Source organism: Amphibalanus amphitrite, unplaced genomic scaffold, assembly GCF_019059575.1.
Source record: "Amphibalanus amphitrite isolate SeventyFive unplaced genomic scaffold, NRLGWU_Aamphi_draft 000478F_arrow, whole genome shotgun sequence".
NCBI classification, from domain to species: Eukaryota; Metazoa; Arthropoda; class Thecostraca; order Balanomorpha; family Balanidae; genus Amphibalanus; species Amphibalanus amphitrite.
The window spans coordinates 150855-175371 of record NW_024881972.1 but is presented as its reverse complement, the minus strand read 5'-3'; the positions used below and the strand labels follow the sequence as shown (position 1 = coordinate 175371).

Here is a 24517-nt window from a genome sequence, read left to right as displayed (position 1 = left end):
ATCACGAAACTGTCCAGCCGATCAATTTCAGTTTGGCTATTATTCCTAGGTTGACCGAATGGGAATCGTATAGTTTATCCAGCGCTACTTTGGAAGAAACTAAGAAAGCAATGTAATACGAAGATGTGTGACTGCCTTGAGGTAGGTCGAAACGTATTCGCCCACAGACTCCAAAGTAGTTCTCGGCACAGCCAGTCGACAATTTGTAACTGCCTCTGAGAGCTGGATAAATAATTTAACTCGCTTCTGTTGCTGAAGAACTTATTTGTGGAAACTGGGACGTCCAAGGCCCAATCTCAAAATAGCTGTTCACGGCGAGTGGCTGAAAAGGCGCATTGAGGAGCATGATGGGTGTTATGCTATTGCCGCCTTTATTTCTTAGATCCGTGAAAATAGCTAGCTAAAGTACAGTTTATCAGGCGGTTTGGTAGGGGAAGAGTGATGCAGGTTTTGCTGAATTATTTGTTTCATAGTGAACAAACACAAAAACAGCAATGTCTATGAACTGCATGTAGTTCAATCGGTTGCGTTGCACTCACATTTGAAGTGCGTAGAGATATCAATGCTATAACTATATAGTTATTTTGTTGTTCGGAAAAGCCTTCGCAAGAAGACCCGTGATAATCTTGGAACGTTTAACTCCCAAATGTCTCATAATTTACCCTCTTAGAAACCGGAATTAGTGATAACACGCCGGCTCATTATGATAAGGCTCGCTTAAGTTGTTATTCGCAAGGCTCGTTATTCGTTACTTTGATGGAAATGCAGCTATTTGCGTGACACTGGGTGAAAATATGCTGCTTGTTGCGAAGCTTTCGCGTTAACTCATAAGCGTCAAAAGTTGTAAGACCGCTTTGATTTAAATGTGCATTGAGAGGCGTTCAGGCGCAGCCGCCACCACACCGTCAACAAGCCAACTTTCTGCACCGTAACATTTTCTGGTGCGAAGACGACCAAAAACAAAACTCGGTTCAGTGATTGCGCATTCTCGCAGGTTCATAAGTCCGCACTCTCTAACTTTTGAGGCGTACCGTACCTTGCCACGCCCCGCCGTGCCGTGCCGCGATCAACCGTGCTGTGCCGTGGCGAGCCGTGCCGTGGTGAACCGTGATGTGTCGTGCTATCGATATTTTACGTCCTTCGATGGCGTGAGGGTGCCGTCCATCCAGTCGGATCAATCGGAAACATCACAACTGTCGCCCGCCGCATCAGTCTGCTTCGGGCTGTGGCACGAACGGCCGTCCTCGCCCCCGCCCCCGCCCCCGCCATGCCGCCGCCGCTGCCGTCAGTGCTGGTGCGAGGCCCGGCTCGCGGCAACAAACGTCAGACAGCCCGTGAGAGACCACACTTCTGTGAATGGGGCCGGAAACGGGCGTGTTTGGTGGCTATACAGGAAGGTGGCAGGCGAAAGGGCGCACGGCACTCGCGGCGCTTTGTTGTTCTAACGGGATACTTTCACGCTACGTAAAGCGCCAGTAGAACAGAGAAATACCAACAAAATGCTACAAACCGGTGTAATTTTCATTATTAGCAGTTCGTTTATGTGACTGCTCGATGTCTAGAATATTGGGCTCCTTTAAATGCCATTCCCTCTGCTCTCGAATTTTGATTAAGAAACGTGACGCCTCAGGCTCGCTTTGTTTGAGCATTGCATCATTCGTATTCATAAAACCATTGATCCTGTCGTATGAGACCGGTATAGCTGAATGCTGATGTGTGCTAGATCACGCCCGCGGGTTTGAATTGACGTCTGTAGCAGCCGTGTGGCATGTGCCGGCATTATAACACAGTTGCGATTGCCCCTTGACGTAGTCTTCCTCCTTGACGTAGTTCCCTCTGTGTTCCAGAAACGGAGCGACGGATACGGGCCAATGACCTGGAATACAACTCGCAGTTTCAGTATGCGGTGAGTATTGGACAATAGCTATTTTCAATTAAAACGTTCTCTCATATGTGAGGCTTCGGGAAATTGGATTATGTACACGGGGTACATATCACTTACTGACTTTACCGTCGAACAAATAGATGCTTGTTTGACCGTCTCGAATTCGATAGTTCAATTGATCGTCCAAAGAGAATCGTTGCTGGGGTCACCGTGGCGGGGGCCTTGACCCCTGTGACATTTGTGTTACGGCTGATCTGCTAATGCGTTTTGCTGCACCCCGTTATGGTCGAGGGGTCGCTGCGAAAAGCTAGGTGGCATTGGCGTTTCGCGTTCGGGGAATCCGTTTCGGCTAGATGTGTCAGGAACCATGGAATTATTTATTCGGTGGAACGCGTCTCACGCACAAGCAGCAGTTGTCATAACAGCTCATTTGTGCCTTTGTTAGTGATGTATGGATATTTCAACCATAAGTTGCCAAAAATTGTCTCATCCCTTCTTTTTTCGCTTACATGTGGGTAGGCAAAATTCGTTTTCGGTTCGCATGGCAAAGCCTTTTTAATCTAACAGATAAGGTTAATTCAATTAGGCCCTCACTAGGCGACGCCTGATGTGACAGGAGTAGGTATGGGAGGTTTTTACTTTTCATTTCGCCAAAAGCGAATAGGTGAAAGCTTTTTCAGACTCTTAGTTTGAAACACGTACTTCGCCTCCAATGCACTGGGCCAGGGTTCATCTTCCTCCCTCTTGTATTTATCCTATCGACGGACCGCTGACTGTTTTTTAGGATCATCTTCCCATTCCTATCCCATCGGTCCCCTCAATACCCGATCTAGGACCTCTCTCCGGTCCCCATCCCATCAGTGGTCTGCCGGCCAGTCCTGGACCTTCCTCCCGTCCCATCGGTGTGGTTCAGGACCTCCCTCCCCGTCCCATGGTCGGTCAGCCGGCCGGTCCGTTTCTGATTTCCGCTATGTCCGTGACCACTGGTCACTCACGTGTCGCTGGCCCTCAATATTTTAGCGGTAGGATTTCTTGGCGGATTTCCGACAAAATGGCCGCCTCGCGACGATTGGGAACCGATGCCGATTGGAGGTGTTATCGGCGGCGGCGTCCGGAACAGAATGAGCCGAGCAAACACTCTGACCTCGCCGTAGGTGGCCTCTCGTCTGAGGAAACGGCCGGCGGAAAACCGACCGTGTCAGTGTGGACTCGGCAAACTCGCCAGGCATGGGTTTGCGACTCTGAAAATACACGGACCACGGATACTACGGGCGGACGTCCCCGAATAGTCTTCCAACTGTCAGCGAGGGTCAAATTACCGGGGACAGGTCTATGAATTCCGATGCGTTTCTCGACGCGTGTGGTGTTTGATGAGAGTCGGTGTGGATTCCTCGAGAGGGAGAAATATGTTTACTGTGCCGGATGGGAACGTGGTTTGAATTTAGCTGAAGAGTAGATAGTTGGGTTCGTCAGTATGCCGTAGATCGTGCGTCTTATAGCGACTGTCACTGCGCACGGCGTTGAGTTCCTTCAGGCGTTAACCCGCGCCCCACTGGGGGGGGGGGCTATTTATAGCCCCCCCTCCCGTTTTTCTGCAATAACTTTCAAACTGCTTGATGGATCGACGCCAAACTTTCAGTACCTTAAGCTGCATCAATTTGACACCTTGTGTCAAAATTTGAACTTCGTACCTACTATAGGTCGGCCGGAAATGACGTCAGAGTGACGTCATGTTCGTCCGATTTCGACGCAAAACATTGAACCACGGCAATCGCTCCCAAGAGCTCAGTTTTTAAGCTAGATCCAATTTCTTTGCATGAAAGGACTTAGAATTGACCGCGCTATCAAACTGCTATCTCGGATTTTCAAAATTTTGAACATTTCGAAAATTTTATATAATAATATTCAAAATTTATATTTTTATATTTTTTTTCAAAAAGTTTTTGACTTTTCGAAAAAACCGGAATATATGTGACAGAAGGCATGATTATGACTAACTCTAGCAAGTTTTAGCTAAATATCATCAAAAATGGCCAAGTTATACGCATTATTGCAAAAAATTCACAATTATTAATTTTTCAAATCAATTTTTCAGTACGTATTTGACATCGTACACCAATATAAATGGCACCATCGTGTTCCTGAGCTCAAACTGCATCCAATAGACACCTTTTTTGTTGAAAAATTTTAACTTTAAAATTTGACCTTTTTTGACCTGAAAGTGACCTGACCTAAGCTAAATTCGACTCAAAATGACCTCGAATGACACAGACGACATCAAATTCGAAATCTATGGCCGAAATTGACCATAAAACATGTGTCACGTGACCGACGCATGACATAATATTTCCGTGACCTGTGATGACCTGACCCTGACCTGAAAATCAAAGTACAAGTTTGGTACCCTCAAGGTATCTAGAGCATCTGTTCACGAGTGTGGAAACCAAAAATGAGCCTGATCTGACTTGTAAGACGGCGGCCAGAGCCCAAAATGTGAACAAGCCAAAATGCTAATAGTTTTTACTTTGACCTGACCTGTGACGTCATCGGTGACCTCGAGGTCAATGAAATTAGGTTTCGCTCGACAGTTTTTCCGGGGCTATCAGACGCCGTTTGAATTTTGACGATCGGCCCAGTAGTTTCGGAGTTAGGAGGGGGGGCTATGAATAGCCCCCCCCCCCCCCCCAGTAGGGCGTGTTATACACAGACCCCAGTGGGGCGCGGGTTAATTTTATATGCATCGAAAAGTCCTCTTGAAGTATTTTTCAGCGTAGATTATATATGTATTCTACTAAATACGCATACATAGAAAATACGATCTGATGCAACCACTGGCCTCATTAACGGCAATTGCATTCGGGTATAAATCCTTTACGATACGGCTTTTGCTATACACCGAATGCGCCAGAGAATTGGCAAATGCGATAAACAGCTGAATTTATGACATTGTTAGCTATATTGGGAAGCTTATGACCAATATTATCGATAATAGGGGTCGATATCACTGTAGTCGGGACGACTTTGAATTCAAATCACCACCAATGCTGTTATTGTTGGGGCAAGCTGACCACCTTTATCGTGATACAATTGACATAATTTCGTGAAGCAGTAGCTAAACAAACAGTGCTAGTGTGTTCGTCCTCAACGTTGTTAGTTTCCGTTTCATTCGTATATCCCCCATCTGTAATCGAATGGCTCTTATTGACCCCAGCAATGCTTATTTCAAACCCATCATCTGATGATGGGTCACTGATGATGATCTTCATTGACTCTTGGATCTCTCACAACTCCGAAAGTCAACCGCCCCGCTGACCCAACGCTTGTCTGTTCTCTCCCCCTGTCGACAGAACAACTTCATCAAGACCTACAAGTACACGGTGCTGACGTTCTGGCCGCTGAACCTGTTCGAGCAGTTCCAGCGTCTGGCCAACTTCTACTTCGCGTGCCTGCTGGTGCTGCAGCTGATCGGTCCCATCAGCTCTCTGACGCCCATCACCACCCTGCTGCCCTTGCTGGGAGTGCTGAGCGTCACCGCCGCCAAAGACGCCTACGATGACTATGTGAGTAGGAGAGGGATTGGTGAGAGAGGGGAGAGGAATTGGGGAAGGAAGGAGGGACTTGATGACAGAGTGAGTAAATGTGCGAGTGGGTGGAAGACTACATAGAGAAAGAGCGAGACAAAGGGATACATTCTGATAGACATATGATGCTTGATTGAAAGATTGGGGACAAGGAAGCTGTCAGCTGGATAAGGAATGGACTTTGTAATTTAGACTTACTGGATTCGGATGCGTGAAAAGTCACGGTAACCGAGTAATTGTTATGATTTATTTCAAATCAAGTTTTAGGCGTTTTCTACACAATTTTTCTCTCACACTGGTCGTTTTTCACAAAAAGTTGTTTACTTCGCGGATGAAGCATGAAATGCAGTGCTGTAAAAGGGCTTCGCTGTAGGCATAAGATGTATCGCTAACTGAGGAGAATGAAATACTGCTAGTGGTATTCATCACTCGCTACGAGCGGGGAGGTTGTTGACGCTTTTCTGCGAAATAGTTGCCGGTCTGCTTACCAGAAATGGAAGCGACAGCACTTTCTAAAGCCGTGGTCAAATCAGCAAATTGACGTCGCAATAAAGGACTTGCTGACCTGGCTACTCTGATCCACAAAATGTCACAGTGCTGCCTCTATCTCGGTCTGAGTGTCATTCGTGCCATTGCCCGCAGAACCTGATCTCTGGAACCTTTCCGGGCATAGGTTTGGCTTATGGTTGAGCAATCGACGCTGTTACGTTGTGTAATTTCTGACACGTTCAGAACATGCCTTCCTTTAGATTTTACCCTCGCTCATAGCCTCCTGAGCACGTTTCTGTCTCAACCTGACACCATCTGCTATGTTCATTGACGAGGGGGCGCGCTGCCCCTCCGTCCTAATACATCCTCGTCTGCTCATCCCCCGGCCACCCCATCCATAGCCCTCGCATATTGGCACAGCTGCGCGCGGGCCGTTTACCTAGCCCGCGGCGTGCGTGGTCAGATATATGAGATTGAGCGAGTGATGTCGTTATCGAGCTGCGCTGGGATCACGCGATATCAGGAGTATTCTGGACGCTGCCGCCGGGTTTTCTCAGCCTTTTTGTGCGTTGTCTATAGGAGCAATGCTATAGCAGTTTGCCTTTGTAGTTTGGTTATATGTATGGTCTGCTGACATTTCTTCACAAGTAGCAGGTAATATCAGTATTCAGTACTACGCAGTTCAGCTATTTCACGCTCATCAATTGCAGCTCAATAGACCAAAGCAATTTCTGTTGTCATCGCTCTGCCAATTTCAAACGGTGCATGAATGATAGGACATCAATGGTACTTATAAAAGCTTGTCTAATTGGCTCACCTCAAGGTCAATCGCAGGCCAGTATGATCGTGGGAGCCATTTATATGTGTCCGAATCGTTTCCTGATCGAATTCTGTGCGATTGTCGGGCAATTTTCATGCAGCGCTGGTCCGTATGTCGGCCTTATCCGCTTCGCCGGTGTTCTCGAGAGCGGCCCGACACTATCGCCCGGTCGTTTTTCCGGCCGTTTGCTATCAAGGTGGGGTGGAAAGTGCCCGTCACTGGCCGGGCTAGACGGTCCACTTGACCTAGCCGACCAGCTCTCATTGTGGCTGACCGCGGGGTCAATTTGACCGGAACCACAAACAGAGGGATATGCTGGTAATGCTGAGATTGTCAAATGCTGTCTTTTTAGTCACCGAGTCATCTGCATAGCATGTGCATACGGGATTTCTCACTGACGCCATTCTCGTAAGTCTGTGGTCTGGAATACGATGCGCCGAGATTCTTGACGCTCGGAATGGCGAGTCATCGGTCAGTCCGTGCGGTGGACTTGTGGACGGCGTGATTCTGTCCACGTGGCTGAAGGGAGACCGGTCTGGAGTCGTGCACTGACGCACTGAAATGTCAGCGTGACTCGCTTCTAGGAATTTTTCCAGTCGCGAGACTTTATGAAAGCAAATCGACAACTTTATGACACGGGCCACTCTTTTTAAAAAGCGAAGGTGAACTTAAATTGTAATCGATGTGCATTTCCGTTCGGGCGTGCATGTGGGCGCCGCAATGCTGAAAAGCGTCTCGATCTTGAAAACGGGTTTGTGCAAAACAGTCATATCGACTGATCACGTTTTCCTGAAGTCAGCAGCTGTAACACACCTACGTGCGTTAGCGTCTCACGGTGCGGCCAGTTTCCTGTTTAAGGTAGGGTCTGGGCGGACATTCCTCAGGCGCCCGGTGGTGCTGAGGTCACCGGTCCTTGAGGTGGAGGTGGCTGGACCGCATCGCGCCACCTCATTGTGTGACGTCATTGGGTCTATTGTGACGTCATTGGGGCGTAGGAAACGCTAATGACTGTTGTGACGTTGCCAGGTCAGGCTTTGTCCGAGCGTGAGTCACTCTGAGGAGAAATGGCTGACCCAGCGCTAGTGAAGGCGCTGGTTTGATGTATGGTCAAAAATGTTAAATCACTACACCATGAAGAACCATGCTGCTTTAGCGGCTATGAAATATTTTGTCAGGTAGCATGTAGGTCGATGGTTGGTTTGTGTTTATTTGATTGAACAATCAGTCAGCAGAAGTCACGTTCGGTATTGGATCAATTTGCCAGAAACGGCTGTCATGAAGCATGCCGGAAGATCTGATCGGTTCTGATAATTTAATAGTGCTGATCCGTTCCCGCTCACTCATTGCTCTCTCCCTCTCTGCGCTCTCTCCGACTTGCGACCGTCATCACCACCGACCCACTAATCCCCGCTCTCGCTGCCCTGTTTTTATCGCTGCGGCGCGCTCGACCCCAAAAACTATCGCTCTTTGGGCCAAAATTGAAACCATCCGGGCGCGAAATTTCCATATGAGGGCGCCACTCTGGGGCGCGTTTTGTGAGCGTTGAACTGGCCCTGGCAGCTGGGTGGAGGGGTGCCGGTCGGCGGCCCGTCTGACCCCGCGCGCCGGTCGATGGGCCGTGTTTGGACGGCCGGCCGCCGTCTGCCGGGCGCGGACCATCTCCAGCCCATCGAGACGGCCGCGGCGCGATCGTGTTTTCGCCGGCGGCACAAAGACGCGGAAGAAGAGGATGAACGGAGCGAAGGATCAACGTCGATTGGCGCCGCCGGTCGTCGATCGCGACGGCGAACGACGGGCGCGACGATAAAACTCGGGCGGAAGGAGGAGAGGGAGATGGAAGTGAGGGACAGGAAATGATGTGTACGTTCTAGGACGCTGATCAAACGTCTTCCAAACATACAACGCTGATGACAAAGATGACGCAACGGAAAGGCTATAACGGAAGAAAACAAATCGCAATAAATGGAGTAGATGACGGGATATGTCAGAGGGTGAATGATATCTTGCAAAACTCTGTAGAGACTCGACAGAGGGGCGTTTAGCGTGGTGAACTGATATGCACTCTGACGGAGCCTTCTAAAGCCAGGACCGTGGAGACATTTCCCCTGCGGCGGGACCAACAGACTGTAACATCTCGATGAGACAATTAGCTAGTCTGGGGACCAGGTGATGGGACAATCTGAGAGCACCGCGATGAGACGGCCAGACGCTGTCAGCGACGGAAGCAATCGGCCTGATCGATTCCGTATAATGAGATCCTCCTGTGTCTGTGGAGAAAGCGGAGGGGAGGGGCTATACCCAGTGGCCAACAGACACGGGTCCTTACCTGCTGATTGGGTGGTGTGATTGGCTTCTGTGGAGAGGAGAGGGGTGGTACTCACCAGGGCATACAGACAGAACTTGCAGAAAGGGACAATTGGATGGCCCTGCAGAAGAGAATTATTGGACTGTTATGTGGCCAGCATGCTCACCGCACAATATCGTATTACCTGATGCTATGATCCAAAGGATTTCAATCAGTACAGAGGTGCCCGACCGAAAGTGGAAGTTGGCAGTTTTCTAGCTCAATCAAGTGGCTTGGAGCATGTGGTGGGTGAATCGGGCAAACGCTTGGGCATACCTGGGTGGCTAGCGATTAACCTGTCTCTTATCAGAACAAGTGTTCATTTCATAACCCGTTTTCACAAGTGCTCGCTTAGCCGGTTGTATGTGTATAGCTACACCTCGCAGCCCTGACCCTCGCCACCTATACACAAATAAACACGATGTGCCTTGCGTACGAACGGTGAATGTACAAGTGGTGACAAATTTGCCCCACTGGCTTTGAATGTAAACGATCCCATTCGGCGAACTATCTAGATGACGCATATGTTTACCAAATGTATCAGGCGTATACACTATACACCTGTTGTACTATTGAATTGCGCATATGTATCCATTCAGAACTCGCATGTGGCTTGATAGCGTGCATCTTGACCGAACATTGCATTGCTAGATACTGATTTGCTGCGTATCATTTCCGTCGCTATTTCCAGGCAGAGTTCTGTCGCGTCACATGATAGTCTTGTTATGATTATCCTTCCTGAAACTAGCAAATACTCTGTGCCTGGCAGGCGTATATCTGGCCATCGAAAACGGGTCTGTTGAACGCTGTCGGCTGCTGAATCCTACTACTCGAGAGTCATTGCTAAAATATTTACCTACACATTTTACTAGGTCACTAAGCCTTGGTCAAGATGTGAAACTTTGCCATGTGAAATTGGTTGTGGTGTTGGACGCAGCTTTTAGAATGCATTTTTAATCGGATCTTAACCCGCGCGGGGCTGGGGTCTCCAGCCGAACGCGCGGGGCTGGGGGGTAAATTTTACCCCCCTGTTATCTCCCGAACTAATGGTCCGATTTGGAAAAATCAAACGCCAATCGAAAGATCTCATCACGAACAACTAAAAACATGTACTTAATTTAAAGTTTGAGGTCAAGGTCAAGGTCAGGTCAAGGGTACAAATTGCAAGTTTCTACAGTATCGGCCTTGCACCGTAGTTGCCGAAGAATGGAGTCATCGACTGAGACTGATTGCCCAAAACGTGTTCTTAGGCTACCAAGACAATATTCGTTGCATACAATATCATTCAGAGGTCAAGGTCAAGGTCAGGTCAGGTCAGGTCACCAAAAAACAAAATATAGAAAAGGACATGTGCGACACATGTTTTATGGGTCATTTTACTCATAGAATTCAATAGGCACACTCAATAAGTGATATGGACCACCTCTGGATGAATTTCAGGTCGAGGTCAGGTCAAGGTCAGGTCAAGTGAGGTCAAATTTTGAAGTTGGTTGTTAAGGCCTAAAAAGGTGTCTATCTGATGCAGTTTTTCACGGCGAATCGAATGGTGCTCTTTTTGTTTCCGTACGAGGTCTAGAACTTTCAAAAAAATCATTTTTCAAAATTTGTGTGTGTCGTGACGTCATAAAATCTTGAATAACTCCCACATTTTTGAACCGATTCTTCTAAAAATTGGTATGTAGGTGCACATAGACCACTTCTCTGACATATATTCCGGTTTTTTTTCGATACACTCAAAATTTTGGATTTTATAATTATTTTCCCAAAAAAGTCAGTTTTTGAAAGAAAAAAATTTGGGCCAAAATCCAAAATTTTCAAAAAACCGAGATAGCCATTTGATAGACAAAGTAGAATTACGTATAACCTTTTTTGTTACGTCTTGATTCCTTTAAAAATGAAGATGTTAGCGGCGTTTGAAATTTTGCCGTTTTTGAGGCGAAAATGGCGAACATGACGTCACTAAAACGTCAATTTCTCAAAAAAAATCCGACGAATTTCGCTCAAATTTTCAGGGAACGTGTCAAATTGATGTAAGAAAAGGTACTGAAAGTTTGGCGGCGCTGCGCGCCGCCGTTTTTGAGATATTGCAAAAAATCGCGAGGGGGAGGTAAAATTTACCCCCCCCCCAGCCCCGCGCGGGTTAAGGTATTAGATACTTAACTCGTGTATCGAGGTGCATTCAGTGCTCATAATATACTTTGGAAAGTTACTTAACTTGCATTTTACATAGGCTGCCGACGACTATGCGCGCCTACAGGCCTTCATTCAAGCAGTTATGAGCTGATTTGCGGTAAAAGCCACATTCAAACGGAACGAACGTTGATAATAATTAGGTAATGTCAGTCGTACGATTTAATTCTCGTGAGCTAAGCGTTGAGTGAAATTGTGTCTTGGAATGAGGCTAAAATTGATCCGCTTCCTTATATAAAATAGGAAGTAAAGATCCTTATCGCTAGAGAAGAAATAACGATACGCACTACATCGCCTAGCATATATAATTGCCTGCATAATATGTGCAAATGCTTCCACCATAGCTAGCTTCCACACTCAGTTGTACGGAAAATCATTCTCTAGGTTAATTTATGCCTTATGTCATAGGCCCAAGCTGACCACTCTGGTATTTTCACTAGCCGGGCACCCCTTCCTGGCTGATCCAGTTGGCAGTAGGCACATCGTCCACCTGATTATACGCCAACGCAAACATACCGCTGATATTTATGTAAAAGGGGTCGGCTAAACGCTAGGTAGCAGCGGGAGGGTGGATGGGCCGTCCTCGTATTTAATTGACTTTGCTCGTTTATCAAGTTACAGTGACCCCACCAGTCGTTTCTTGGTAACTTGAACTCCAAATGAATGACCGGAGTTCATCTATGTGATATTGAGCTCTCAATACCGCCTTGGAAAGTATCTCGCTAAGAAAAGTTTCTGTAGGGACTTTAGTTAAGCTTGTGTAGCACATCTTAAACGCCTGCACTTTGCGCTTTTAAAATGGCTTGTGCCCTCCCTGCGGTATTATATTGGTTTTATTTGGTCGCGCCATCCAGTAGTAGGTATCGATAAGGCGGCTCTTGGGTCCGACCTTTGGCCGTGTAATTACTGTGGACTCTTTTGATGTCCTACTTAGTTACCAGTGTTGCGACCATTCCGGCGAAAGTGGTTATCGAAAGATAGGGTATTGTTTTTGTGAACCGCTAGCATTAACTGAGAAGCAAGCGGCATCTACATACGCTACACCGCCTCAATATATCCACCACTGCTGTTTTGGTGACCCTGTGTGCCAGTCCTGACTTGTCACTGACAGGACTGACCCATGACTGACTGTAGTAAACAAATGCGCAGAAATGTCCATTCCCAAGCGGGGACCGAGCCGCCACACGCCTCCCACTCCAGCCAACTGGCCGCCGGCTCGCCGGCACCGTGCTCCCCGGCCAGCGGTCCTGAACTCGAGCCGTGTCAGCTCTAGGACCCATCCGACTGACCCTTCACTCTTTCCTTCTTTTACAGCAACGTCACCGGAACGACCGGCAAGTGAACAACCGCGTCTCTCTGGTGTTACGGCACGGTAAACTAACCCGTGAACAGTGGTCCAACGTGCGTGTGGGCGATGTCATCCGTATGGAGAACGATCAGTTTGTGGCTGCCGACCTGCTGCTGCTCTCCACTTCAGAGCCGAACGGACTCAGCTACATCGAGACTGCCGAGCTGGATGGGTGAGGAAGAGAGGAGGAGGGAGGGTGAGAGAGAGAGAGAGAGAGAGAGAGAGAGAGAGAGAGAGAGAGAGAGAGAGAGAGAGAGAGAGAGAGAGAGAGAGAGAGAGGAAAGGGGAGAGTAAGAGACGGGGAATGGGGATGGAAGGAGTAGTCGGCTACATCGAGATCGTGGGTGAGGGTGACGAAGGGAGGGAGGGAGAGGTTCCAAGCTTCATCTAAACTAAGCTTTATCAAGACTGTTCGGCGAGACGGGCGAGTGAGAAAGGGAGGATGGGAGTGATCAAAGGTACTGCGGATGGGAGGAGATCCGTAGATGTGGTGGGAGGAGGCAGGTTAGGCGTAAAGAGGAGGAATTACGCCTCCGCCGCCCACACCCAGCCGACACACGGATCCGGCATTAACCACCAGCCCCGAGGGCCGGGTCGATTGGACGGCAGGGATGGAACAATCTGCGCTCATTGAGGTCACGCAGGACCGGAGCTGGAGAAGGGTGGGAACACAGGATGGCGTCCTTGTGTGGTCGAGGCTTTACATGTGTCGATGATAAAGGGTACTTGTCATGAGTTTCTTATAGAGGTTGGATAATTGTCAGAAGAATATGTGGCACCTCGCTTTGAAGCCACAAATTTAGAAAATCACTATTTGTTTTATTCTTCAACTACAGTTTAAAGGTAGTGTGCCACCTTTGAAAGATTTCCCATTTTATTTTTCCTAGGATAAGAAGCTTCTGTTTTTACCTAATATCGCAAAGAAAATCAAAAATGGGCCTGGAATAGTGCCTTTTTCGCCTAAAAGTTTATCGGTTTTTCGATATGTATAACAACTATAGTGGGCTGACCTGCAAACAGGCGTCGGCAACAATCGCGAATGCGGCGCACATTTGACAATAAGCAAAGGTCATTATAGAGTTACGACGTACGGGAATGAGTTATCAGCTGTCTAATCGTAGACAACACAATGTCGAATTTAAACTGTAAGCCTGTATTGGTATTGTTTCTTTTATTTGGCTGTCGAACATTATTTATGGTTTGAAATATGATTTTATGTAAAATAATTGATATGAAAAAGCCGTCTCTTAAGTTATGACCCCATTTCACCACACGCAAGTGGCAGAAATGACAGTGATCAGCTGACGCATTTTTCTTGGCCGAAGTCAGAGCGCGCGGCCCGACGCACCACCACCGCACCACAAAGTATGAGCAGAAGCCACGCCCAAAGCCAGGGCCCCGGTAACGTGAGGTAGCCGAGTCGGGGCAGCGTGCGCTGACCCAAGCCGGGGCCGCAGCTTTGGGCGCGGTATACCGCATCCCCGCGGGCAGCCCCGGGCTATCACATGACACCGGGAGGACGCGCGGCCCCGGCTTGGGTCAGCGCACGCTGCCCCGACTCGGCTACCTCACGTTACCGGGGCCCTGGCTTTGGGCGCGGTCTACCGCACCACCTAACAGGCGTGTTCGAAACCGCAGGAGATGATGATGAACGGGTTTATCGAAACTTGATTGGATGAGCATATCGGTAATAGCGATTTCAGTGTGTGCATTTATTGTTCATAGTGGTGTGAAATGTGGTTGGGGTACGACCGACAACCCGTCGGGGCGAATTTCGCACTGGGGTACTCAAAATTTGAAGAATTTAAGACGTTTCCATGAGTTTTGAAGGTATGGATAAGTTCTAAAAATCCGGTTCTCCTTATCTGGGCCATTAACTCCATACGGTCCAGGAAAGCTGGCACACTACCTTTAACCTGAGAGGGAGTGGCTTTCCCGCTGCCCTGCCTTGAGACTTTTCCGCTGCCCTGACCTCATTATGCCTATCTACATACAGCCCTTGTGAAAATGTACGATGCTTATATATAAAAAATAACGATTAACGATTCGCGCACACCAGCAGCGCGTCTTTGCTCATCACTCTTTTTGTGGCCCTCGCTCTAGGAAAATAGCGCAGCCGGGGCGCCTAATGTATGCCCTAGATAATCAGGTGTGCACATTGTGCCCCGGCTGTGTCAGCTGATGCCTTCCCATCGGCCGTGCATCACGCGTGTGGTTACGTAAAGCGGATAGTTATTTGTGTCTCCCCTGATGTTAGGTGATGGGTGTATTGGAGAATGTGTGCTGCTAGATGCTGCCATCAGGATATTGGGTCGCGTATGATTAGTGTGATGGAATGCGTCTTGTTGGATGTCAGAATTGGTTAACATTTGAGCTCGTCATTGTTGGCCCATGAAGGAAATAGCTAGGGGAATTAAATGATACTTACCCGCAACCTCTTTTAATTATTCATTATCTTTTCTTCAAACGTATTCTTCGCTATCGAAACATTTTTTTGTTACTCTTGGCAGTGCATTACGAATTATTGTTACGAATTACGAATTACGAATTATCGTATTACATATTATCCAGAAGTTTTGCTCCAACGTGCAATTATTTCAACGCAGGTTAATGGTTATCCATTTCCCAGTTTTCGCTCCTGTGCGCCCCGACCGTTTTTCTGCGACTGTTGCGTACCCCCTTGTTCTCAGTGTTTTGCCGCCCCGTAAAGCTGGCACTCGCTGACTGCCGTGCCCCTTTTTCTGCCGCCAGTGAGACGAACCTCAAGTGTCGCCAGGCTCTACCAGCCACAGCCGAGCTCGGCCAGGATGAAACGCTACTGGGCAAGTTCGACGGCAAGATCAACTGCGAGCCGCCCAACAATAACCTCAACAAGTTCGAGGGCACACTGGAGTGGAACGGAAAGAAGTGAGTCGATGGGTGCCTTGGCTAGGGGTGTTGTTCGTGGCGTGGGGTGGGGTGCATGTGATAGGGTAAAGGAAGTGGATAGTCCCTACGTCTCAATCGCTGAAACTGTAATAGCAGACCAGTCTCCAGTTATTGCACATTGACAGCTCATTCATTTTGTATTCTTTGCGATGCTAGACGTGCCATTACTTCCGTATTTGAGACATTATTGGATTTTCGTTTGTCTTCGAGGCTTTGTTCTCCGAGAGCGTTCGTTCTTTACGAGAGGTATCGTCTGCGGAATCTGCCGTAGATCAGCCCGACTCATCTTCTGAGCGTCCCCTGGGCCGCGTTCATCTTCCCCGGCTGCTGCCCGTCCCGATCTCCCTCTCATCGCCTGTCTGTGCGCCCGGGACGGGTCGCCGCCGGCTCTTATCGTTCACAGCTGAAGGCGGAGTCCATTCAGCTCTATCGCGTCTCCACTCGCTTATTTCCGCTAGTTATCTGCTGCCGTTTTTCATCTGAACAGCGTCCGCCGCTCTCTGCTCTCTGCTCTCGCTGGCTATCGCCTGAAGCGCTGGCTTTTTTTGCATCGTGTGTCGGTTCTTCTAAGTCTACTTTGATTACATTGGCCTGGCTTAGTTTGCTGCTTTGCTCTTTTGCCACATCCTCAACTCTGTTAGCCTGTTGCTGATACGGAGCTGCGTCCCCGGTACTGTATTGACTCATACTCTGACCTATTCGCTGTCTGCTGTCGACCACAGCTGTTGTCGGCCTCCGCCCTCCGTTCTCGGCCATCCGTCATCAACCGGTACCACCCTCTGCCTGTCGCTCTTCATCCTCAGCCCCACATCCTCTGCCACCCCTCCCCCACCCACTCTCCCACCGTCACCCACCCACCTCCTCCCACCGCCCCCACCACGCCGCTCGTTGTCGGCTTGTTGCCACAGTGGCACCGCGTGGTCGCGACGCCCGTCGCCCGGGGACGCGGACGCTGCCCCTGACAACGTTATCGGCCCCGGCGCCCGGGCACTGATTGTGAAACGGACGGTGGGCGGTGCAGAGGACGCTCGCCACATTAGGGACGCTTGATGTTGAGTCGATATGTATATGTATATGTATATTGTATTAGCGAAGCATTCCAATGATGGATTAGTGTCAGCTTCTAGTCAATGACAATAGTAAAAACATATAAAACACAAGCACACACACGCATACACATTGTACTAAAATACCAAAACGCTAGTCACATGTCGAGTTTAAAAGTCGTAGAAACTCCGCTCTAGTTCGAGAGCCGGTGGTGGCAGGCGGCAGGCGATTCCAGGACGAGGCCGCTCGGTACGACAAGGCCCGGCGCGACATAGACAGCCGGTAAGCCGGCAGCTCCAGTACACCGGCACACGTTGCCCGCGTTGAGCGCTGCGACACAGCGGCTCGCCGAGTGAATAGGGAGCGGATCGCCTCCGGAGCGCAGGGGTCACTCAGCGCCCTGAACACAGTGGAGCAGTCATGGTGGACGACAAGATCAGCAATGTCATGCCAGCCGAGGGCTCTCAACACCGGTGAAATATGTTCAGAAACCGGCGCCCCGGAGACGACCCTAGCACCAAAATTCAGGATCTTCTGCACCTTATGTAAATGACAGCGAGCGGCCCCGCCCCAGACGGAGAGGCAGTAAAGGATGTGGGGGAAAACATGGCACTGGATAAGGAGCTTACGGGTCTCGGGGGTAAGATGATGACGAGTTTTATACAAACATAGAAGGATGGAATTGCACTTTTTGACAACATTTGAAATGTGCTTTTCCCAGGATAGGGTTGAGTCGACCGTCACTCCCAGCATCTTCACAAAAGGGGATGGTTGTAGTGTGTGACCGGATATGGTAAGGGAAAAGGATGAGGTTTTCTTGAGGTTCTGGCCAGTACCCACAAGAAGCAGGGTGGTCTTACTAGGATTCATTTTCAAGGAATTGGATGTGTAATAGGACTGGACAGCGAGCAAGGTGTCTTCCTGTTGTTTTTTAAGGACAGGTAAGTCAGTGGGAAGAGCGGAATCAAGGAGTTGGGTATCGTCTGCATAGGAAATGAGCCGTCCATGAGGAAGGTAGGAAGGTAGGTCATTTGTGAAGATGCTGAAGAGGATTGGGCCGACCAGGGAGCCCTGCGGAACGCCATGGGACATAGGAAGGGATAGGGAGCCGCCTCTCACCACCTGCCGCCGGCCACCGAGGTAACTCGCGAACCACCCGGGGTCAACACCGTACCAGCTCAACTTGGACAATAAAATACCATGGTCAACACTATCAAAGGCGCGACTGAGGTCCACTGACGTGATGGCAACAATGTGACCCCTGTCGACGCGGCGCGTCACCCACTCGACAGCGTCGGTGAGAGCATCTTCCGTTGAGTGATATCGGCGGTACGCATACTGAGATGGTGATAAAATAGAGGTCGTATCAAGATAAGAAGCGAGCTGATTGCAAACCACCTTTTCACATACTTTCGATAACACTGGTAAAATTGATATAGGTCTAAAATTAACAGCGCTGTCACGGGAACCAGCCTTATGAAGCGGCACGACAGAAGCAAGTTTCCAAGATGAGGGAAACGTACGTAAAGAAAATGAGGCATTGACTAGATGGAGAATGTGGGGTCCAATCACAGGAAAACACTGGCGAATAGCAAACAGTGGCACACCGTCATGTCCCACCGCACGGGAGGACGACAACTGCCGCAGGGCCACAGACAACTCCGGGAGTGTCGCCGGCCGCAGACACGATGATAGTTGATGGGAGAGTTCTTGTGCTCTTGAAGTATACTGTGAATACGCTTGGTTTCATTAGCCCATAATTCATGCCAGACGTGACCAGAATCAAAGTTGGGTATGATTATTGATTATTAAGTGCTTTAGCTTCTTTAGATGGGCCTATTTCAACCATCCTTTGATACATGCACTCATACACACTCGTACACACTTGTAATTCGACCCCACACTGGCTATATCTCCGATTCGAGCCGTAGCTGTCCCTGCACGAGCCTCGCGCTACCGTCAGTTGGTCGGCATGTTGCACCAGTTTGTTGGTGACCGCCTTACGAACGGTGGGGCGAATGTGGTACTGAAATCGTAATGCGCCACCGCCGACCTGCCTCGACAATCGATTCGATCGGTGCAGCTGGCAGCGGGCCGTCACGAGCGGTGGCCGTGAGACGGAACGTGACGGTACATTTGGCCGTGACGTCTGTGACTGTGGCCGTGACGGGGGCTGTGGCTCTTGGAATTCGCAGCGTGACTGCCTGACTACTTGACTAGGTTTTGATTGATGTCGCGCTAGATACTAATTGATGTTCGATTTGCTGCAGGATCGGAGGGGATCCCAGCTTGATATATAGTTTTATTTGTAAATAATTACGTACTTTTACCAGTGGCTTAGCCTTGCGACACTTTGCAAGTCTCCTGGTTCTTCCTTGAGTTGGATCTTGCCAAGTCTGCATTGTAATTGCATGAGATGAAGCGTACTCTACCCGTTCCGCTTTGTTCATTCTAGGCTCCCGCTTTACTGTACGCCTTTTGTTGACGTCGCTCCATAGACCTCATACGGGCTCTGTGACCTCTGCCCTATTACACCATCGCTCGAAATGTCGCCTCACCCGTCCATCGTGCACCTGCACACCTCGCTCTACCCCCAGCCCCCGTTCCTGGGGCTCATACGGGTCACCGCTAGGCAGTGTCCCCCCCCCCCCCCCCCGGACCGAGTTTGGCATGCGGAGCCCCTCCCTCCGACCCGTCGACTGCGTGTGTTCGTGCTATCATGGCGACAAATGGACGCCTCAATTCGGCTGACGGCTGCCGCTCTGCGTCCTATGTCCCCTGAACACGTGAACGTGGGTCCTGGCAGTCATGCCAGCTTGGTGTGGGCATACCGAGTTTGTGAGTCGCGGAGGTAGTCCGTGGCACGTCTAGGGCGATGAGACAGGCGGAGGAGGGCGGGGAAAAATTAAAGATAGTCAGTTGATGCAGTTGGATATTCTGGTATCGGGTCTGTATGTAAATTTCTCACTCGCCCGCTCCGCTTGACGTTTTCAATCAGCTCACTCCCACTGAGGAAGTCGGTCCTTCCTAGCTGTGAAGTGAGCTCATGCATTTACAAAATGGAACAGCCGGCCTCGTTTGGTAACAGTTTGCACCTGCTGTTACTGGCTTAACAGACAGATATACTGACACACAGCGCCAGGTGTAAATAAGGTAAATTGGAGCCGACTGGCAAACACGAGCTCGTCTGGGACTCGTAACGGCTGTCAAATACAAATGCACCCGGCCCCTTGCAGGCACTTGAACTTTGTAGCCGCCGGCGGGCCCTTGAGATTGCTGCAGGGCCGACACTGCTGTTTTTGCCACTTCTGTCTTGTTGCAATTGCACGTGCATCATGCTGCTTGCAGTTGTGCAGTGCGGTCAATCAATCAATGTGTTTTGTTGGTGGGACTTGACGTTATATGATGACTTTCTCAGTACTCTTACGAAATATAGCACAGTGACGTGGTTACTTCCGTTACGCTCTTTCGAAACGTGGTGCAGTTTTACTGCTACGCTAAACCACTCTATCAATGTGGAAACTTTGTTTGCATTTTTACCGAGCAAAGAGTATGACTATTTGTCGTTGATGGGTTATCGTTTTTACTGGTATACATAGATCACTTATCTGTTCATGCCGATGTCCTGTTTCAACAGCCTCGTACTGTGTCAGTGGCTTCATCAGTTCCCGGTGGATATTTATACGGCACATTTATTTACCCCAACTCCGCGGCAGCTTTCATGCCGCACATCCAAATGCTCCCCAGGGGTTAATGCCGCGGTGACATAGCGTCTGCTTCTATGTATATGGACACCGCCCACAGTGCCTCGAAATATCCGTCCCGCAATATAAGGTTTTATGACGTCAGAGGCCTCATATGACGTCAAACCATTGCCGGGTGACTTGATGAATGCCAGCGGGGCACCTGTCTTATGTTTGAGGTAAAAAGAAGTCTCGACACCTGTTGTTTGAAGGATTGCCCGCTGCCCAATGGGCCCAGACTGGTGATATGCTAGCTGAGGTCATCCATGATAACCCCGGGTTGATACCTTGTACTGTACACCATCCTCTCTGGTTCTGCTTTGCACCGTTGTCGGCCGCAGTAGCCGAGACAGGCGGCCCGGGGGAGGGCGATTTCTTGTGATGTTGGGTGTCGACTGCGGAGCTCCGGGTCTGACTCACTGGCCCTGCCTCAATGACGTCATCCTGCAGGGCACGGGAGGGCGTGTGAGGTCAGCGGTCGATCATCACCGCGTGCCTAGTGGGAGGGCACTACGATGAGTCATACCCCTCGTGGCACCTCTGTCCCTTCGTACCCTGGCTCTGGCCTATCGTCTATCGCTGTTATGACATGTTCTTCCTTGCGACTCTCTATCCCTCCTTGTAATATCATGCCCTTCCGTTGTATGGTCAACCTCCCACGCCGGCGGAAGTTCACCACATCCGTTCAACCGCGGATGTTAAATCACGCTGCATTACACCACTGACCAGTGATTACTGGATCGACCCGGTCCATATGGGCCAGCTGGTTGCGTGACATTGTCCTATCTGTCTATCGAGGAGCTTTGAAACACTCTACTTAGAAGTGCGGGGAAGAGTTAAGTGCGTTGCACCGTGCGTGTTGCGTGTCGGAGGATTTGTATGGCAGAGAGCTAAAGTGGGCTCGTAAAATCAGCTTAGCTGATCGGGAAGAGGAATTGTGCATGCACTTCGCAAAATGAACAGGATGATGGTCCAGGTGACCTGCACTATCCATGGATATTGATCGACATTTTGTTCCTGATCATTACAAATTGGGAACGTCAGTTAAGCTATATGTGAAATCGATGTGGCGGTCACCTCGTTATTTTGCAATTCGAGATTTACGACTGCTCTATGGCGCTCTCGTTAGCGAGTTCCGTCGTCGTGTGTGTGTGTTTTACGGCAGTTCCTGGGAATGGTCTGAAGTACCACAGGTGTTGGTCGGTTTCGAGTGAGAACACTGCAGTTGGTGATGTGTTGGTAACAGTCGGTGGTGGCCCTTCGCCCTGAAAAGAGTTTGATGACCTATAGGCTGGCAGCTGTGCCGGCTGTTTTGGAAATGTCATGACTTTACCCTAAATCGTGTCCAATATTTTGGGCGAGTTACTAGAACAGCACGTTGTGCAGCTACGAGAAACGCTCCATTAGATGCATTGGACCCGTCTGTGGCTGAGCATATCCTAGAAATGAGCCGCCTGCCGACTTCCAGTGTTCCTGTCACAACCAGTCATGTTCGCCATCGCATCCGCTTCTAATGTCCTCTGTCACAGCCGGCTGTCATGTCCACTGTCACATCCGGCTGTCATCCCGCTGAGTCTCAGCGTGTCTGCTGACAGCTCACCCTCCCCGCCTGTCACATGTCATCTGTTATGTCACCTGTCATCAGTCAGCGCCCCAGTGACGCCGGAGTTGCCACCCGTTGTCATGACACCAGCTGCTCCCGACGCCACTAGGGTGACAGATCGCTTCTTTGAACGTCGTACCACCGGCCGGCCACCGAGACGCGTGGCTGTATTGACCGGACGTTGACTGCCGACGCCAAGCGCACAGCGCCGAGCCGTCCGCGTGTGTATGCGTGTGTGTAATGGTGCGATACACGGGGTCGCTTGTTGTGGCAACCACGCTCAGTGGCTGGATACAGCCTACAGGAGCTGGGCTCACACAGGTTCTTGAAAAGCATGTTTATGGATAAGTTGATATGGGATTGTTTATAGAAGCGGTCGTGGTAATTACGATAGTTACTGTTAGAAGAGCGTGATGTGGATGTCTCATGAGAAAAGGCGTTAGTTGCGTAACGCTGGGTGGGAAGGGATGGGGAGACGGTACATCAGGATTTAGTGGCCGGTTTGTCGCTCATTTACAGGGTAACGGCTCGCCGTAAACTGGTGAATAGCTCGCTCGATACGGTATTCTGGCCGAGTATGCCCTTGGTGTGTGATTCGAGCCTTGTAATGGAGCCATCGGGATTGTGCCGCTCTATTGAGTGCAGTTCGAGAGATGACTTGGTTATTTCCGCCATATTGTCTGTCAACTGTATCCTGCAGTATTGCGCGGATAAGGGAGTCTTTCCGCAGTAATATTGACCTCCGGCCCGAATTTCGTCCACTTTGATATTTCCAGTGGGTATCCGAGCTATCTTTTCCAAAAGGCTGGCCGTCAGTGATGTTTCAAAAGCGGTCGTTTGGCTGTTTGGGTCAGATGTGCCCGCCTTATCTATGGGGCTCGTCTTCAGATCAGGGCCCCGTCGGCCACCTGGTATCAGATTACGAACGACCCCGTACCGGGCTCCGGCCAATGCGGCCGCACGCCGCCGCTGATCCAGCGGCCTTACTCAGAGCCTCTGAACCGCCTGAAGCGCACGATCAGCACTTGTTTGTGGCCGATACGGACCCGGGTACGTGCCGGGGCCCCCGCCGCCCGCCCCCGCCCCGCCGCGGCCATGGCAGCTGTGCGCGGTCAGAGCTAGCTGTTGTTGCAAGTCGCCGGTCCGTTGACGGCCGTCTCCCGGCCGACGGACTGGGACGGGGGCGGGTCGCCGGGCCGACGGAGCCACACACGGCCGCCGTCGGCCGAGGGGCCACCTGTCGGTCAACGTAGTCCGTCTGTATGTCTGCCTGTGTGTGTGTTCTGTATGGGGGTCTGGGGGTGAGTGACTGTCCAATGGAATGGCTAGCGACTCGCACTTCCTTGCACCCACCTGTGTACAGAACATTATTCAGCTGCTTTCTCACATTAGTGTCTGATGAAAAATACATGTCGCCTAGTGACAAGTCGATGTGAAAAATCGATTTGCTGTCAATAATTGAGCTGCTCTTTCACATGCTTCATCATCGACGCGCTTCCTTGTGACTTTCCGACGTTAGTACCCAGACACAGAGGCTGACCATTCTCAGCCACCATCCACGTTGTAATGTCGGTTAGGGATGCTACTGAGGCAGACAGTGACTGAAGGTGGTGTGCTGCTTCGCTGGACGCTAAACGTGCTCCTAGATGGCGCTAGGGTAGACGCCTGAAGATATGCTGCGCCGCTGGACTTCCAATCCTGTTCCTAGATGGCGTTACGGTAGACGCCTGAAGATATACTGCACCGCCGGACTTCCAATTTTGTCCCTAGATGGTGTTAGGGAAGACGCCTAAAGATATACTGCACCGCCGGACTTCCAATTCTGTCCCTAGATGGCATTAGAGCGCATACGCCTGAGGGTATACTGCACCGCATGACTCCTATGCATCGCCGATATGTCGTGACGGTTTCCTCGCTGAATTTCTGAGTTTTTGTTTTGTTTGTCTCAATAGATCAGCCCATTTAGTACTTTTATATTTTGGGAAACTGAGTGAATTGTATTGCTTAACCATATTTTGTTCGTACAAAGGTGGTTATCCAAACTCCAGCCTCCACAATAGTTCCATGCCCACTGCCCAGCACGCCGTCTGCCTTTCCCTTTTCTCTCCCCTTCAATCTCTACTCTCAGCTCTCTCTCCCATACGGAGCTCAGTGGCCGTTGTATCGTTCATTGTTCGCCGCTCCCCCGTGGTCGCCGCGGGGCGCCGACCTCCCCTCCTCTCCCCCTCCCCCCGCCTTTCTTCGGAGCCGCTCTGCCGACGAGCTGACCTCTGTCGCCGCCGACGCGCCGATCCATATTGGCCCGACTAGCGACGCGTGAGAGCCGAAGATGAACGACCTCGAGACACATGTTGCTCTCTTCACAGCGTCTAACCACGCGGTTCCCGAAACAGCTGGTCCTGGCGGCGGTGATGTGAGACTCCCTTCGTTGGCACTGACGCACGCGCGACCTTGTTCTTGTTTTGCGCGCTGTCTGGGTGCTCTTTGCGTGCATTTCTGTCGGGTTTGCGTGTGTACAGCGCGTGCTTCCCGGATTGGT

General features: G+C 50.1%; 1 protein-coding gene across 18 annotated transcripts in view; it reads left to right on the top strand.

Moving 5' to 3' along the window:
* LOC122392267 (phospholipid-transporting ATPase ID-like) overlaps window positions 1-24517 on the top strand; it is a 76816-nt gene that overhangs the window by 28572 nt on the left and 23727 nt on the right. For 14 of the 18 annotated variants that reach the window (XM_043386954.1, XM_043386952.1, XM_043386949.1 and 11 more), the window contains 4 exons: window positions 1848-1906; window positions 5233-5445; window positions 12624-12829; window positions 15409-15564. In XM_043386954.1, coding sequence (XP_043242889.1) covers window positions 1848-1906; window positions 5233-5445; window positions 12624-12829; window positions 15409-15564 — 634 coding nt within the window. Of the gene's footprint in view, window positions 1-668; window positions 1335-1847; window positions 1907-5232; window positions 5446-12623; window positions 12830-15408; window positions 15565-24517 lie in introns of those variants that run through there. The other 4 variants (XM_043386950.1, XM_043386948.1, XM_043386945.1 and 1 more) reach the window with 4 other exon arrangements.